Source organism: Anomaloglossus baeobatrachus, chromosome 9, assembly GCF_048569485.1.
Source record: "Anomaloglossus baeobatrachus isolate aAnoBae1 chromosome 9, aAnoBae1.hap1, whole genome shotgun sequence".
Lineage (NCBI taxonomy): Eukaryota > Metazoa > Chordata > Amphibia > Anura > Aromobatidae > Anomaloglossus > Anomaloglossus baeobatrachus.
Window position 1 is genome coordinate 43112559 of NC_134361.1, and position 19294 is coordinate 43131852.

The following is a 19294-nucleotide window of genomic DNA, read 5'->3' on the forward strand; positions in this document are numbered from 1 at the left end:
GTATATGGGCCAACCATCAGCCAAACAAGTGATCATACGAACAATTTTTTCTGATTGTTGGTAGACCTCATTCATCAGCTGATTGCATGTTTTATGCTGGCTAAAAAATGAATTTGTACACAGTCTGTTTCCCAAACTCATACAAATTGTAAGGGGAGGAGCAATTAATATCAGCCCACATAAAGAACGTTTAAACCAATCGATCGGATATATCGTCGTCAATTGACCCTCATCAATGGCAGAAATCCACCTGCGTAAATCCATCCTACGACCTCCAATGGGCCATGGCCCTCCAGCATTAGTTGTAGCCTTCGAGCTTCATGTATTTCCTTGAGTGAAGTTGTTTAATATTAATGATTTCATTTCTCATCTACTTTTCCATCCACCCCCATGAGAAAACCCAAAGTGACACCAAAAGAAGCTAAAGGGGCAGTGCCAAAAGAAGACATCCAGAGCTACACGAACCCTTTACCGGCACTCCCAATAAAGTTTATCATCATGGGTGCTATTCAATAATGTGTTCACTTCAAAGACTCAGCACCCTGTCAAAAAAGTAGACATGACAAAAAGGGCTACCAATATGAACTAGCCAATATTAGGATGGCAGATTGGTCCCCCTGAGCTCTGCTCTTCCTTTCAGAATATACCCTTCCATCCACCCTTCTTTACGCCTTGTGTAATCATGAGCAGACCCCACCATCACCTGCGGGCCACGGTTCTCCTGACCCAAACGCAACAGCCTCCCAGTCAAATATGAAGCTCTGGGCCAGTTCGTATTTGGACCTTGAAAGTTGGTCTTGTGGAACCGATCTTATATGTTTTCCTGTCTCTTCATAATCCTCCAATTTAATTTATCTACCGGATATAACATGCTTTGTGGCTGTTTGCAGCAGTCTAATTTAAAGTTGGTGGAGGTACAATAACTTATTCAGTGATTCATCAAAGTGTTTTTCTGCCAGAAAATTGTTGTTAAAAAAATTTGAAAAATTGCAAGATTTTGGTGCAATGTGGAGTTTTGCAAAAAAATGAAGACATTTAGTGCTGTCACGCCAATAACAAGAAGCTGTGCCAAAAAGGGGTGGAATTAGAGAGTAGCTTGGATGGGCCATGGCTACACCTGACAGTCAATTTCAGAAAGTAGTGGCATTTTTTTTTGTTTTTATGCCAGAAATGTTACTCTAGTTCCTAAAAATATGCGGCGATTTCATTAAGTGGTGTCTGTTAGTAAAATCGGTGCTTCTTATTCTTGATGGCCACCATTAGGACTGCTGCATAAAATAATGGTCTTAAAGAGGTTGTCCACTACTTTTACATTGATGGCCTATCCTTAGGATAGGTCATCAATGTCTGATAGGCCAGGGTCCAACACCCCACACTCCTGCTGATCCGCTGTTCTCGGTCCCAGCGGTGGAAGCAGGAAGCCAGAAATGCCCTGTTCCGGAGTTGCCCCGTCAACTGATAGCGGCCGAATAATGCCTCCTATTCAATCGAAGTGTAGTACCCTTCTGCTCCATGGGAGGTTTCTGGCCTCCTGAGCTTGCCTTAAGACACCTGCGTTACGATTTGACAGGTGTACTGCCCCGCTATGAGTTGACGGAGCAGCTCCGGAACTGATCATGTCTAGTTGCCGCCGGCACTGAGATCAACTGATCGGTGGGGGTGCGGGTTATCGGACCTTGGCTGATCAGACATTGATGAGCTATCCTAAGGGGAGGCCATCATTGTAAAAGTAGTGGCCAACCTCTTTAATGAATCAGAGCCATAATATTTGATCTTCATGCAGCAGGTCATAGAGCAGAGGGAGCTGGGTAGGTTGATATGTAGTTTGTAGATAAGTTTTGGTCTAACCATAATTTTTTTACTTTAAATCCATTCTCCTGGAGTCAAGTGGGCAGCTCTACTTGTTAGTTGCCAGCTATCTGTGTATATATAGGAAATGCTGCCAATTACTGGTTAAGAATGTCTACTGGACTCCTATGTCGATAAAGAGCAACAATTAATTGGAATAAAATACAAGTTATACTGCATTTTTTTTTCTACAAAAGTATATATCAATCCGCTCGGCGCCTCCTGCTCTATAACGTGCCGCTCGCAGATCACACACCATGCTCAACATGACAGGTTCCCTTTAGGCTGGAAAACATCCAAATGGACATCTGTTCACAGTTAAAGTGCTTCTCTCTGACTGTGTGAGATATAGATGGACACGGTGTTGACTCCGATCTTCCTATGCATGCGTAATTCTTGTACAAATGTTGTACTTTGTACACCATAAGAGTTAATCAGGCGTCCTTCCTCCCTGGACGCACACTCAACCTCAATTATGCATCGCGTTACTGTTCCTGTGAGTGTCTGCTTTACATCAGAAGTTGCTACACGGTGGAAGATCCAGGGGGTGTTTTGGACCAAGATCTAGCAGACCAGGAATGTCCTGGACCTACCCTAGGCCTGTCTGTTTCTGCTCACTGTCACAAAATGCTCAAGGACCTGCGTCTTTGCGATGACCATGTGGGTGGAAAAGACCATGTGGGTGGATCAAGGCCGATTCGCAAGGTGGCCTACAGCAAAGTTTGCTTTGTCATAGCTATCTCGAATATGTCATTGCTTCACATGTGGGTGGGCAGCTGTGACGCTCAAGTTAGGCAACGTGCTAAGAGACTGCCAACTTTTCTGTCCCAGAGCTTGCAATAAAATGACAAATGTAAAACATCCTTCCCCACCCAATTCATAGCTGTGATTCATTGACCTCCTGCTAGAGATGGCTGTTTGATATACAGTAATATACTGTAGTAATGCAATATATTAGGCAGGTCATACTCTAGAGATTATAGATGACTAAAATTACTGATTTAGACCACTTTCTTCTTACTGTTGGTTCCTATTCTTGGCACAAAAGAGAATGACCAAAAGCAATTATTAATAAAAAGGTCCATTTGCTATATTGGATTTTTCCAGCTATCGTCAAGCGCAAATGTTTCCATACTCGGACAATTACTCGTGACAAATGACAGCTATACATCATAGTGCATGCTTGTTTATATGATGAGACCACCCTCCACAATACTTCCTTACTTTATTCCTAGATTAAAGGTCCACATAAATGTTGGATAATAGTTGGCAATACCAGCCGATTTTTGGTGGGAACGGACAACCATCTAATGTGTATGGGGGCCTCCCATCTCTCTCCGATGATGTTTGGTGAGACACAGATCCGACCTATTGAATTTCAAAAGCCGATTCTTTTGATCTTTGGGATATAAACCTTAAAGAACTCATAGAGAACAGGAGCACTAAGCCGAGCGGAGTATTTTTGTGTATGGGGGAAATAAACATTGGCCTAATTATCTAATGACTTTGGCCAATTTTTCAAGGAAAAAGGTAGAGAACAGATGATAAAGGTGTCATGATTGACTCCTGGCTCAGCTGGAGCTGAGCCTTTTTTTTAGTTTCACTTCTGATGCAGGTCACGTTAGGGGTTAATCCTTTCTGCCTCGTTCTGGAGGTCAGGCTGCTTTATTAGGGCACTGTTTCTCTTGGACTTCGCCAGTGATACTTCTGGCTCTGCTGTGTTCTGCTCTTGAGTGACCTGTTGTCTGCCCTGCCCCCTCCTGACCTCCATGTTCACCTGACCTGGTAACCTCCTCTGTTGTCTGTTTCCATCAGTGTCTCTCCGGCTGTCTCCCTGTTCGTTCCTTATCTGTTTACCTTTATTCTGTCTTGTCTTCCCACTCCCCCTCGCTTCTAGGCTCTGATTTCCCGGCTACTGACTATTTGCTTCCCTCTGACTCTGTTTAGACTTTGCCCTTGTGTACTTACAAGACCTCATGTTGTGACACGGCTTTCTGACGATTCTACTGCCATATGGTGGGCTTGACTAGTATTACCTCTGCTAGGGAATTCCCTGCTCATACGTTTCCTCCACTTTTACGCCCCCTAGTGGTTTACCAGCTAACTACCTTCTCAGATAGTTTCAGGAATCCTCTCAGTCCCACATTACTGCGCTGTACTGCTATTGTACATCTTAGAGTACAGCGTGACAAAAGGTTTATCATTTTATTGGGGTTGAACAGGGTAGCTGATCTTTATGTGACCCCACTGTTGGGGCCTCCGCTAATTATGAGAATAGGGATCCTGTGTTTCCCAGCATGGCTCTTGCATGTACAATACCAATTCATTCATAGTCTACGGTGGTAATGGACGACTTCATTCCAGAGTGTAGACTTTGCATGAAATAACATTGTGCATACTTGATCACCACTCTTGTTATCGGTGAGGTCCCAACAGCAAGATCCCCATCGATCACGCACTGTTGGGGCCTCCGCTAATTATGAAATTGAGATCCTGTGTTTCCCAAAATGGGTCATGCATGCACAATACCACACCATTCAAAGTCCACGGTGGTAATGGCTGAGCTCAGTCCGGAGTGTAGACTTTGAATGGAATAGCATTGTGCATGCTTGATCACCACTCTTGTCCTCGGTGAGGTCCCAACAGCAAGATCTCCATCGATCACGCATGTATTGTCTAAGTTACGGATAGATAAATGTTAAGGGGCCGCCTCATTTAGCATTGTTATTCAGGATGACCAGTTTCATGGACCAACTTACTTTAGTGAGTGGCCATCAAACATCTTTAGTTGATGCCTAGCTATCTCATTCCTTGCAGGTCAACCGGCCAAATAAAAGTTAAGAAGAGATTACTAGTTCTATCTCCAGTGACGCATGAATTTGCGATATACAGAAATCCTAACCTCTTAACTGCCTTTAAATTTGCCATATGACATATGTGGAGAAACTTAACTTGCTCTTACATCATAACCAATATACCAAGTCCGCAGATGAGCTGTACAAATGGGTGCTTTACACGCTGCGACATCGCTAACGATATATCGTCGGGGTCATGGTGTTTGTGACGCACATCTGGCGCCGTTAGCAACATCGCAGCGTGTGACAGCTAGGAGCGACGATCAATGATTGCAAAAACGGCAAAAATCGTTTTCATAATATCATTGGTGGTGCATGCCGCTGGTTGTTCGTCATTCCTGCGGCACCAAACATCGCTATGTGTGACACCGCAGGAACGACGAACATCTCCTTACCTGCGTCCACCGGCAATGAGGAAGGAAGAAGGTGGGCGGCATGTTCCGGCCGCTCATCTCCTCCCCTCCTCTTCTATTGGGCAGCCGTTTAGTGACGCCGCTGTGACGCCGAATGCACCTCCCCCTTGAAGGAGGGACTGTTGGTCACAGCGACGTCGCTGAACAGATTTGTGTGTGTGACGCTGCCGTAGCGATATTGTTCGCTACGGCAGCGATCACCAAGTGTCGCACGAACGACGGGGGCAGGTGCTATCACTCGCAACATCGCTAGCAATCGCTAGCGATGTTGCAGTGTGTAGAGCACCCGTAAGACCTAGCATCGAAACACGTAGATCTCACTGAGATCTATATCATGAGCTGTTATGCTGGATTTTAAGAATTTTCTAATAAAGTGGAGTATTTTTATTGGACAGCGCTGGAATTTTCTCTTTGCAAATGGATGAGGAATCAATTAGAGGATATATTTTTGATGAATAAACTTTTTTTTCTAATGTGCTTTAAACAGTGTAATAGCTGTTAAGAAGATGGGGAAAACGAGAGGAGACGAGAAGGGAAGGAAAGGCAAGGAACGATAGGGAGATGCGGCCATTAATGAGCCATACTTAATAAATTCTTGAAAAGACAATCTTGTTGGGTTATCTGGTGCAAAAAGAAGATTTAAGAAGACCTATAAGGATAATTTGGACTGGAGTAAAAAGTAGAGTTCTTTATCTGGTAATTTCTTTTCTCACAGCGGAACATTAACATTTGCAGCCAGATTTCCTTGCCTCTATAAAAGGAATATCTTCAATATATCCACATTTAGTTTACAAACTGGAGGTGACTTAGATTGTAATGTGCATCTCAATAAATTAGAATATCATCAAAAAGGTAATTTATTTCAGTAATTAAATACAAAAAGGGAAACGCATATATTATAGAGTGATTACACACAGAGGAGCTATTCCTATATATTATATAGCGTTATTACACACAGAGGGATCTATTCCTATATATTATATAGAGTCATTACACACAGAGGGATCTATTCCTATATATTATATAGTCATTACACACAGAGGGATATATTCCTATATATTATATAGTCATTACACACAGAGGGATCTATTCCTATATATTATATAGCGTTATTACACACAGAGGGATCTATTCCTATATATTATATAGAGTCATTACACACAGAGGGATCTATTCCTATATATTATATAGAGTCATTACACACAGAGGGATCTATTTCAAGTATTTTTTTCTGTTAATGTTGATGATTATGGCTTACAGCCAATGAAAGAAACAAAAGTCATTATCTCAGAAAATTAGAATAATTGCCAGAAAACACCTGCAAAGGCTTCCTAAGCATTTAATATGGTCCCTTAGTCTGGTTCAGTAGGTTCACAGTCATGGGGAAGACTGCTGACTTGACAGATGTCCAGAAGGCAGTCAATGACACACTCCACAAGGAGGGTAAGCCACAAAAGGTCATTGCTAAAGAAGCTGGTCGTTCACAGAGTGCTGTATCCAAGCATATTAATGGAAAGGTGAGTGGAAGGAAAAAGTGTGGTAGAAAAAGGTGCACCTGTATATAATTGCAAAGAAACAAATATCCAGCTCACCCCAAGACGTCCGCACTCCTGGCGGTGTTGAAGCACGAGATCCCACTGCTGTTCAGCGTCTGAGGCACAGGTGAACAAAGGAATGATCCAGCTTCACGTTTCCATAAAAACACAACTTTAATGAAAAACTTTTTTTAAAATACAAAGAATACTTTTCTTGTAATAAAGATAAGCCACAAAAGTATATTATCTCTGAGTCAGAAAAAATCCGAAGGTTCTTTAAACCGCATACCAGACGCGTTTCGAAAACATGGCTCTTAGACCTGTATATACCATTGCCTAGCAAACGTCTTTTGATCCTAATGAGCTGGAAGCAACCAGTATATTTACCGATCTTTCCTCTTTTCACAGTTCTTTGTCCTCTATTGTGTAAGAATGGAGGTGTATGCATTAAAAAGGACAAGTGCCTCTGCCCGCCAAACTTCACAGGGAAGTTCTGCGAGACTTCTTTATCCGCCAGTCCAGGAATTGCTGCATACACAATCAGAAACAGTAGTTTGGACCACAATGTGAAGACATACACATTGCCTCTGTCCAACCATCAGCCAGAGAAAGACGGTAAGAAGAACGATGGCAATGACCGCCATGTATATAGGTTCAACTAGATTCAATTCCTAAATATAATTTCTCTTTTATTTCCTCACATCCTTCAAGATTTCATCTTTCTATAATGAGGAACCTTCGTTGTTTTTTTTCTCTAGGGGATGACAATCTGTCCTGGTTGTGTGAAGGACACATAGGTACAGGTCTTGTTACAGATGTGTCTTGTAATGAGCAGATCACCGGTGTGTCCATCCCGTGACAAGGACAGATCTATATTCTGGAAATGAAGGACAATGAATGATAAGCGGATGGCAAGCACAGTAGTGATGCACGAAGACCTCTACAAAATTAAATGGACCCCAATATCAATCAAAGGGATTTATTGGACCCCATTGGAATTGTTAGTACCCATTTACACTAGCCAGTTATTGAAAACGAGCATTCCTGATAACCAGCCTGTCTAAAAAGGCTGACAATCGCTCGAAAGTTGGGTTAAGTTATTTTTACACTTGCTCTCTGCAGCACATTGTCCTGTGCAATCAGGACCTGTGCCGCCGAGAATAATTTATGCGCACAGAACAGTCGTATGAAGGATTGTCCAACTTCAAAAAAACACAGCACAATGTGGTATCCATCGGTTTTAAAGAGGTTGTCCACTACTTTTACATTGATGGCTTTTCCTAAGGGGCACTTTGCACACTACGACATCGCAAGCCGATGCTTGCGATGTTCAGCGCGATAGTCCCCGCCCCCGTCGCAGCTGCGATATCATGGTGATAGCTGCCGTAGTGAACATTATCGCTACGGCAGCTTCACATGCACTCACCTGCCCTGCGACGTCGCTCTGGCCGGCGAACCACCTCCTTATTAAGGGGGCGGGTCGTGCGGCGTCATAGTGACGTCACACGGCAGGCGGCCAATAGGAGCGGAGGGGCGGAGATGAGCGGGACGTAAACATCCCACCCACCTCCGTCCTTCCGCATTGCCGGCGTGAGCCACAGGACGCAGGTAAGGTGATGTTCCTCGCTCCTGTGGCTTCACACACAGCGTGTGTGCTGCCGCAGGAACGAGGAACAACAGTCCTTCCTAAATTATGGAAATGACCGACGCTACACCGATGATATGATTTGGACGTTTTTGCACTTGTAAATCGTATCAAAAAGGATTTACACACTACGATATCGACTGCGACGCTGGATGTGCGTCACTTTCGATTTGACCCCACCGACATCGTAGCTGTGATGTCGTAGTGTGCAAAGTGCCTTTTAGGATAGGTCATCAATGTCGGATTGGCCGGGGTCCAACACCTCGCACCCCCGCCGATCAACTGTTCTTGGTCCTGGTGTGAGAAGCAGGCAGCCGAAAATGCTCAGTTCCGGATCTGCTTTGTCTTCTGATAACGGCCGGGTACTACACATCCACCTCCCATTAATATCAATAGGAGGCGGCTGTGCAGTACTCGGCCACAGCCGCTATCAGAAGACAGAATAGCCCCGAAACTGAGTATTTCCGCCCGCCTACTGCTGCGGCAGCACTGAGAACAGATGATCAGCGCTGGTGTCGGGTGTCAAACCCCTGCCGATTAGCCAATGATGACCTATACTAAGGAAAGGCCATCAACGTAAAATTTGTGGCCAACTTCTTTTAAGTCTGATGGATAACATTGTGCTTTGACTGTTTTTTGTAACCTGACGTCGAAAAGGGAATGTATCTAAACGACCTATTGTCTAAAACATTAGATTTTTGTGTTAAATGTATTTTAGAAACATTTTTGTAGGGATTTTTTTTTTTCATTTCACAATCTGCCAAAAAATGTTTTTAAACTTCCAATTTTCATAGAATTGTGCTTGGCCATCTTCCTATCTTCAGTGCCATAGGCTTTGGATAAAAAGGCAGAGCACAAGCACCACTTGTCACTTGAAAACCTGGGTCCTTCCTTCTGGCATTGGGTAAGGTAGGGGGCTACGCCAATAGAAACCACTCCAATCCAACAGCCACTTATCCAGTGGCTAGTTGACAATTCCCTTGAACCTAGATGAGAACAAACCCTTGTATAGAAATGTGAACGTATTGACTGCTATCTGTGTATAGATCACTATGGACCTGTACTATACATTCAACATACATGGACAAGTTTAACCTGACGCACGTGTTATATCCAAACTCTGTTTCTCTACAAACAGGAGGAACATCCATTGTCAATGTCCATGTAAAACAGCCTCCGGAGGCTTCAGTGAGCATCCATCAGGTGGAACGTGTGGACAGTCATGATGGCTTTGCAAATGCTAACCGTAGGGTCCTCTCTCGCACCCCGGAGAATGGAGTCCCTATGTATAGGATACAGGCTCAAAGCAGCCCTCGAATCAATGGCTACACTGAAAACTCCGGCTATGGGTACTGCTTCAGAAGACTTGAAAATGGCCAGGTATGAGAAGTGTCTAGTCTGAGACACCAGACATTTTATCACTATGTTCTCCAGTCCAAGTTAAGTTTATTTCCTAAATATATGGGTGTCCAAAAGGGTCAAGAAAGCACGGACATGACCAACAGAGGTAGGTGGAAATCAGAGACTTCAAAATACCTAGTTTTAGGTTACAGACCTTTAGACCGATCCCACCTGCCAACCTCAACCAAACGACCCTGTGAGTTCCAGAGTAGTGCCAATACCCCTATTGCTTTGGTGGAAAATTCCTTCTTCAGGCCTAGATTCAGTTGTAAAATAGGTCCAATTGTGTGTCCAGGTGACATTTGAAACTATCTTACCTAAAAATAGTCCAGTCTAGGTCATTAGGTTTGTAGAAAGTCTTTGAAGACCATGAAGTGATGATAATTTTTAGTATAAGGTTGAGTTTCCAAATTGTGCCTAAGATTTACACAATTAAGTGCAAAGCTGGTGCCCATAGGTGCATGAAATTTTGTCTTATCTGCTTCTAGGACCATGAATGGGATCTATTCCAAAGCACCTATAGAATCAGATGTGGCATCTCTTAACCTTCAGGGTCTCTGGGGAATTATGGATGGAAACGAGCACTAACACCTCTTACAAAAATCTGTGTTTCAAGTCTGTGTTCTTCCCATGTTTTTCATGGAAAGACAAATGTACCCATTATAGTCTATGTGGCAGTACACATATCTGGTTTATTTTATGGACTTAAGCCCGCTTTACACGCTACTATATATCTTACGATGTGTCGGCGGGGTGACGTCGTAAGTGACGCACATCCAGCATCGTAAGTTACATTGTAGCATGTAACAGCTACGTGCGATTGCGATTGAATGGTAAAACGTTCATCGCATACACGTCATTCATTTCCTAAAAATTGAATGTCAGGTTGTTCATCGTACCCGGGGTAGCACACATCGCAGTGTGTGACACCTCGTGAACGATGAACAGATCTTACCTGCATCCTGCGGCTCCCGCTGGCAATGCGGAAGGAACGAGGTGGGCGGGATGTTTACGTCCCGCTCATCTCCGCCCCTCCGTTTCTATTGGCCGGCTGCAGCTTGACGTCGATGTGCCGCCGAACGTCCCTCCCACTCCAGGAAGTGGATGTTCGCCGCCCACAGCGAGGTCGTATGGACGGGTAAGTACGTGTGCCGGGGGGTTATTAGATTGTGCGACACATTCAACAAATTGGCCGTGTCGCACATACGATGGGGGCGGGTACGATCGAATACGATATTGTATGCTTAATTGCAAGGTGTAAAGCAGGCTTAAGTGTCTGTAAAAAGAAACCAAGTGTCACAGGTGACTAGGGGACGCAGGGAGACCTATGCTAGCCCTAAGACTAGGGCACCTGTGCTCACCTTCAATCCAGAGGTACCCTTAAAGGTAGAGAGGTCTGGGCCCCCAACCTGGCCCTGTCTCTTGTCTGGCCCTGACCTAGTACCCCCGCAACCCCCACCCAGGGCTGGGCTGGCGACAAAGCAATAAACCTCCCACAAGTCAAAGACAGGGGTGTAAAACTGAAACTCACGCACACTGAATAGATCCACAGAAGGGAGACAAAAAAACAGTGGAGGGGATAAATCAAAGGGGAAGGAGAAAGTCACACCAAGGAACTTTCATAGACTGCAGACAATAAGTCTCTGGTCACCAAAAGGAAGATTGCCATGGATGGTGGAATATCGCAACAGCTAAGCAGATACTATCTTCGGCGATAACTCAGAAAGCTCCCCAAACGTAAGTAGGAGGAGACCAGCTAAAAGTGGTGATTAGCAACCTGGTTCTCTGAGAAGCCAGACACTGCTCCAGGAGACATTAACTCCTATAGTGCCAAAAGAAGTGGTAATGAAACAATCGACGCCTGGCAGAACAGAGCTCCTCAAAAAAAGCCATGTTGCTTGTTGGATTCTGAAGTGTGTACAGAGTCCATCTTTGTAATAGCAAACTGCGGGTAGTGCATGATAGGTTGTTTGTCGGACTCAGCAGTGAGGACAGAGTCCGTCATGGTAGTAGTGATCCGCAATCGTGGATCTGAACCGCGCATGACACCGAAATGTCTGTTTTGATTCTATTAATGGTTCTTCCCATGTTTTTCACGGAAAGAACATGTATCCATTATAGTCTATGTGGCCACACATATCCGGGTTGTTTTGTGGATCGAGTGTCTGCAAAAAAAATGAAAAACAGAGACATTAACGTTAACAACCTCACCCATACAAGTCTATAGGTCTGAGAATAATTCAGGCTGCACGCAATGTCATCCTGGATATATCCTACAGCTGTCCGTTCTTCACTCACCTCCATTAGTGTTTTCTGAATGCATGAAAAACTGATGGTAAACATTGACAAACACTAATTTTTTTTATTGATTTTTTTTTGCATGTACAAGAAAAAAAAACAAATGAGATCTAAGGGGTACTTTGCACGTTGCGACATCGCTAGCCGATGTTAGCAATGCCAGGCGCGATAGTACCTGCCCCCGTTGCACATGCGATAACTTGTGATAGCTGTCGTAGCGAACATTATCGCTACGGCAGCTTCACACGCACTTACCTGCCCTGCGACATCGCTGTGGGTCGTGCGGCGTCACAGCGACGTCACACAGCAGGCGGCCAAGAGAAGCGGTGTGGCGGAGATGAGCGGGACGTAAACATCCCGCCCACCTTCTCTCTTCCACATAGCCGGTGGAGGCAGGTAAGGAGATGTTCATCGCTCCTGCGGCTTCACACACAGTGATGTGTGCTGCTGCAGGAACGAGGAACAACATCGTATCTCCTATTGGTGCGACATTATGAAAATGTCCGACGCTACACAGATCACCGATTTACGACGCTTTTGCGATCGTTTATCGGCGCATCTAGGCTTTACACGCTGCAACGTCGTTACCGCCGCCGGATGTGCGTCACTTTCGATTTGACCCCGACGATATCGCAGTAGTGATGTCGCAACGTGCAAAGTACCCCTAACACTATCCGGCACAATTGCTTTCTCATGGCACACTAGACAACACAGAACTTAGAAACAAAAGGAATACAAAAACAATAGTAAATATTTGTCAAAACAGGATTTATACAATTAAAGCATAAAATGCAGAGAAAAACACAGGAAAAAAATTAACTTTAATAGAATCCAGTCAAACTGAGCTTAACTGGTCACCAGAGCGTCTCTTACACAATCCTGTAAAGCAGTCACAATGTGAACGTTTTCTTTATCGGTTCTGACACCAAATATAGGCAACGAGGAGCTGCTCACACATGGCTTCAATCAGACCCCTGCAGGTGCAATTACTTTGGCGTTTTGCCCAAAATCTCATCTGGATCTGCTTTTCTCTGCTTTTCATTACATTTGTGAAAATTCATAGATAGATCTGGAACGTAGTACGAGATGAAATCTCACAAAACACCAGAGAGCCGAGCCGGCCGTAGATGTTAGAGGGAAAGTCTGTAGGACATAGATAGGCAATTGTTCCCAACATCATAAACGTCGCTGCCGTTCTTTGAAGTCTTTGGTGCCCGTAAACAAAAAAGTTCACCAAAACGCTGATTAAAAATTGGGCACGTTCTCTGGTCACAACTGTTCATCGTCATTTGTGAAGGCCAAGAAAAAGCTGAACAACCATAGATGAAAGTCTGGAAATGAATCCATCCAGGCCAATCAGATATCTGTCAGTCTTGGAAGTGATGAGGTTTATTTAATAGTTGGCCAAAGCTGTCAAAACCATTGTAGCAGATTATCGACTATGTCATTACTTCACGATGCTGCCTTCTAACACGTATTAGTGGTTAGCTCTTGGCCGATTAGTTGGCATCGTCTCCGAGGCTAATAATTGACTTCTCAATTTTATGACTAATGGAGAAAATGTGTTTTCCAAAATATGACCACAATATTCTTGGGGTGTTAGCAAGGAGCCTTTTCTTCAGGACGGTTCAATATGACAAATCAACCTAACGTCATAGAAAAGCACATAGATGAGTGTCCGTCACTGAGAACAATACCACCATTATAATATTTGGAAAACTTTGCCTGACTTAACTCATTTCATAAATTTTGATGCCAGAACATCTGCGTTTCTGTCATTTCCATTAATTAAGATGTATTCTTCTTTTCCAGTGTGGATCACCTGTCCCCGGCCTGCGGACTCAGGATACCTGCTGCCGGGGGACTGGAGTAGCCTGGGGGGTCTATGACTGCACACCCTGCCCTGCGCTCAATGGTAAGATTTTCTTTCTATGAGATCTGCATCTTGGCCCACTCTGCTAACAATTAAATTATGTAGTCTGACATAGTATCCTCTTTTGGCCTGTCATCTTGCACCTTTTGTGCAATATGTGAATCCATAATTTTATTTATTCTTGGAGAATACGTTAACCTCCCGAAAATGAACCTAATAAATATGGCTATAACCTGCAACATCCCTCTTGCAAAGTGTGTGTGTATATGTTTGTGTATATATATATATATATATATATATATATATATATATATACATGGTATGTATGTGTGCGTGTATATATACAGTATATATATATATATATATATATATATATATATATACATATATATATATATATATATATATATATATATACATACACATACACACACACACACAGTGATGATAATTAGTATTTTATACACTGCCGATTTTGCAAGTTTTCCATCTACGAAGAATGGAGAGGTCAGTGTAATTTTTATCCTACACTTAAACTGTGACAGACACAATAAAAAAAATGCAGAAAGTCACATATAATTTTTAAATAATTAATTTGGATTTTATTGTATGTACCGTAATAAGTATTTGATACAATAGAGAAACAGAACCTAATATTTGGTAGAAGCCTTTGTTTGCAGTTAGAGGTCGGACGTTTCCAGTAGATCTTGACCAGGTTTGCATACACTGCAACAGGGATTTTGGCGACTGCTCCATACAGATCTTATCCAGATATTTCAGCTTTCGGGGCTGTCTCTGGGGAACATTGGTGTTTCAGCTCCTTCCAAAGATTTTCTATTGGGTTCAGGTCTGGAGACTGGCTAGGCCACTCTAGGACCTTGAAATGCTTCTTAAGGAGCCACTCCTTACTTGCCCTGGCTGTGTGTTTTGGGTTATTGTCATGCTGGAAGACCCAGACACGACCCATCTTCAATGCTCTTAATGAGGGAAGAAGATTGTTGTCCAAAATCTAACGATACATGACCCCATCCATCCTCCCTTCAATACGGTGCAGTCGTCCTGTCCCCTTTGCAGAAAAGCTGCCCCAAAGTATGATGATTCCACTGCCATGCTTCTCTATTGGGACGGTGTTCTTGAGGTTGTACTCATCCTTCTTCTTCCTCCAAACACGAAGAGTGGAGTTGATACCAAAATGTTCTATTTTGGGTCATCTGACCACATGACCTTCTCCCATGCTTCCCCTGGATCATCCAGATGGTCATTGGCAAGCTTCAAACAGGTTTGAACATGTGCTGGTGTGATCAGGGGGACCTTGCGTGCCTTGCAGGATATTAATCCATGACAGCGTAGTGTGTATTAACGGTAAGCTTTGAGTCTATGGTCCTATGCCCCCTTCAGGTCACTGACCGGGACCTCCCATGTAGTTCTGGGCTGATTCCTGACATTTCTTAGAATCGTCCTTACCCCACAAGGTGAAATATTGCATGGAGCCCCAGACTGAGTAAGATTGACAGTCACCTTATGTTTCTCCCATTTTCTAATAATTGCGCCAACAGTTGTTGCCTTCTCACCAGGCTGCTTGCCTATTGCCCTGTAGTGCTCTGTCAAGCATCCGATCATGTGTTTTGGTTTATTGGGGCAAGAGCGACGTATATACTGGGCACTAGGCGTAGTGGCATTAAATGCTGTTTAATAAATATGTATATTAAGGTGCTGCACCCTTGGCGAGAGCCAGATCTCGGGGTACCATTCCCCGGGATACCATCCCCACCCCCTATATTTTGTGTGGACTACTCATTCCGCAAAATTATAAGGACATATGAACAGCCCCATAGACTACAATGGGTACAAGTTCTATCTATGAAAAGCACCAAGAACTTGTATGTAAAAAAACTGAGGTCTGAATGAAGTCCAACTGGTGCATCAGTGTAGCGAGGAGCCGCGGCTGAGAAGTCTGTGTGTGTGCACAGCATCGGCTCCAACTAACAGATTCTGTTCAGGCAGCGCACGCTACAGGCAAGTGAGCGCTGTCAATCAAGGTACAGGGAGGTAATTCAAGGGGCAAAATGATGCACTGAGCTTTGGGGGCCACGACAAGGGTGCAGAACCCCAACTTCCATATTGATTAAACAGCGTTTTCTAGACACTAAAGGCAATAAGGTTTTGCCTTTTGTAGGGCTGAAGTATGTTGAGGGGTGAGAGGAGTTGTCCACCCTTTTGAGACATTTTTTGTTTGTTCCTAAATGCATGTATTTTGGGCTAAATGTCATTTTTGTACATTGTGCTTCATTAAAAATGTTGCACCATTTGGCTTTTACAGTCTCTTCATTGTCCTACACATTCAACTTTGATTTGGTCAAAAATCAGCTTAGAGGAGCTCAGAAAAAGAGAGAACGAACTCGCTGATGATTCTTAGTTAACTCACTCTGCAACCAGTAATAAACAGTGCAATAATGTCACACGGAGTTTTACACAAAACTCGCCGACTGTCATGGTGGCAACAGACGCTGATTCTAACACAATGCCCGATGGTTCTCTGGTGTTTCTGATCAACTCAGGCAGACTCGGCCATCGACCAGCAGTGTGCTCAGTCATAGACAGGCTAGCAAGAGTTAGGCCGGATTCATACTAGCAAATGACTCGCGCGAGCCTCGCATCGGCATCACCCAGTGCAGCCTGCCACCCTCCGGACAGGAGTGTCTCAGCTACATAGAAATTCATGCAGCAGACCTGCTCCTATCATGACAGTGTGAGGCCGTGTCGGGTGATGCGATGTGACACTCGCACGAGTCACAAGCGAGCCACTTGCAAGTGTGACTTCAGTCTTAACCTCGGCTAGCCTGCTTGTTAGGCTTCTGTGATCACATGTTCACATGATCACATGTGATCACAAGGAAGCCAATGACATCTGTTCCTCTCATATTTATGTTGGAGGAAATCTTCCACCCATGGCAACTATAGTTGCTGCTGTGTTGGTCTGTGTGCTGTTGTGTCCCAGATTTGCTGGAGAAAGTTGGCTAGTGCTTGGTGTTGTTATGGAGTTTACCCGTCATCTTGTTGTTTCCACCCTACTCTTGTTTTCCTCCTAATTTCTTCGGTGTGTGTGTGTGAGTGCTGTGTGACAAGAGTTTTGGTTTTCCCTGTTTGTCTATTTATATGGGTTAAATCACAATTCTGTTCTCGCCTACACTGGGGGAGGGGGTAAAAGATCAGGGCTGGTCAGGAGCAGCGCCAGGAAGGAGACTCAGACATCACCACCATTAAGGGTATCTCGAAGAATAGGGATATAACAGAGCACCGTAGTCTGAGGGTCAGCTTAGGGGCCCCAGTTTTCTGCTATCACCATAAATCTAGACAAAAAAGACTGACGGCACTCCCAAAATAGCAATGTGAACAGGTGCATAACTGAACATGACACAAAATGACAAAAAAAAGACAGTTGCACTCTGAAATGCTAAAATTGAAAACCACGAATGTAAGAATATAGACATGCATTACTGCTAAAGGAAATTTAGGAAAAATTGAGACATTTAGCATACAAAATGGCCATTTTCAGATTTGCCCAGTAGCCACGTCAAGGCATACCTTGTATACTACCGTAGAAACCTACTTTGAACTGAAGCCTTTCTCTAGGTTTAAAAATAAGCTCCTGTGTATGGGCAAGTAGGAACCTGCTATAGAAAATGAAAGTTCAGAGTAGGTACCTAGTATATGAGATATGCCTTGACGTGGCGACTGGGCAGATATGAAAATGGCCATTTTTGTATGCTAAATATCTCAATTTTTCCGAGATTTCCTTTAGCAGTGATGCATAGCTATACTTTTACATTCATGGTTTATGATTTTCATACTTTAGCATTTCAGAGTGCAACTGTCTTTTTTTCGTCCTTTTCCCCGCTATCCTCATAGTCCCAGCATGACAAATAGAGAGACAATAGAAGTCAAACTGTAAACGTTTTAATGAAACCCAAAACTTCTACACGCATTTAAGTGAAGAAAATAAATTGTATGCAAAAGGTGGATAACCCCTTAAAGTTCTAAAGTGCAGTAACATGGCGCCATTCGTTTTCATCCAACTTTCAACCTTTGTACTGTATGTTCCTGACTGTGCACTATGTGTCAATATTTTTTTTTTTTTTTAAAAAAAAAAATGAGATAGGAACAGTTTGCGTTTCTAAGTGTAGCCCGTCGCGTTTTACAGGACCGGGCCGCCGATATTAACATGTTTATTTCCCACTGTAATGTGATCATTTTAAGGATTAACTGGAATGACACAATATGTACTTAACCGATAAGTGATAGGGACAGGCTGAACTTGCGCAGAGTACGGGATAACTCTGCAGCGCCATCAGTCATTGCCTCTGGCGAGACGTTGCTGAGTTGGGGAAAAAAAAAATATGCAATCAATCCTTCGAGGGGGAGCGAGCATCTTCCAAAAACCACCCACATCATTATACTGAGAGAGTGATGCCAAGCACACATCTGTCCCATCTGTCCTTACCCAGACGGCAGAGATCTGCTCCATCTGTGATAGATAAATGTGATTACAAAACAAGAGAAAACTTTATTGGGTTCACGGGAGTTCTTCCACTCATAAGTCTTAACCATCGAGAACGGCGAGCCAATAACACGCACAAAAGACCCCTCTGTAATGCTGTAGTTTGGCAAAGCCGCGGACTAATATCTATCATCTCAGTCACAAATTATGTTACTAATGTAGTGCAGTTAGTAAAGCTTGGCAAGAAGAAAGGTCTACTGTTTATAGGAATTGTGGGATTCATTGTTGTAGTGATGTTATAAATAAAGTAGGTTTTACCTCTCCAAAAGTGGCAAAGTATACATCCATGAATCCATCCATCAATCCATCCATCCATCCATCCATCCATCAAGCCCTCTCTGCATTTATTCATCCATCCCGCTCTCCATCCATCCCTCTCTCCATCCATCCATCCCTCCCTATATCCATCCCTCCCTATATCCATCCCTCCCTATATCCATCCATCCATCCATCAATCCATCAATCCATCAATCCATCCATCCATCAATCCATCCATCAATCCATCCATCCATCCATCCATCAAGCCCTCTCTGCATTCATTCATCCATCCCGCTCTCCATCCATCCCTCTCTCCATCCATCCATCCCTCCCTATATCCATCCCTCCCTATATCCATCCATCCATCCATCCATCCATCAATCCATCAAGCCATCCATCCATCAATCCATCCATCAATCCATCCATCCATCCATCAAGCCCTCTCTGCATTCATTCATCCCTCTCTCCATCCATCCCTCTCTCCATCCATCCATCCCTTTCTCCATCCATCCATCCATCCATCTATCCATCAATCCCTCTCTGCATTCATTCATCCCTCTCTCCATCCATCCCTCTCTCCATCCATCCATCCCTCTCTCCATCCATCCCT

At 43.7% G+C, this 19294-nt stretch overlaps 1 protein-coding gene across 2 annotated transcripts in view; it reads left to right on the forward strand.

The window, feature by feature from the left end:
- Positions 1–19294, forward strand: part of LTBP4 (latent transforming growth factor beta binding protein 4) — a 214842-nt gene that overhangs the window by 131075 nt on the left and 64473 nt on the right. For both annotated transcript variants that reach the window (XM_075323655.1, XM_075323656.1), the window contains exons 6-8: positions 7060–7266; positions 9435–9676; positions 13808–13910. In XM_075323655.1, coding sequence (XP_075179770.1) covers positions 7060–7266; positions 9435–9676; positions 13808–13910 — 552 coding nt within the window. The remainder of the gene's footprint in view (positions 1–7059; positions 7267–9434; positions 9677–13807; positions 13911–19294) is intronic.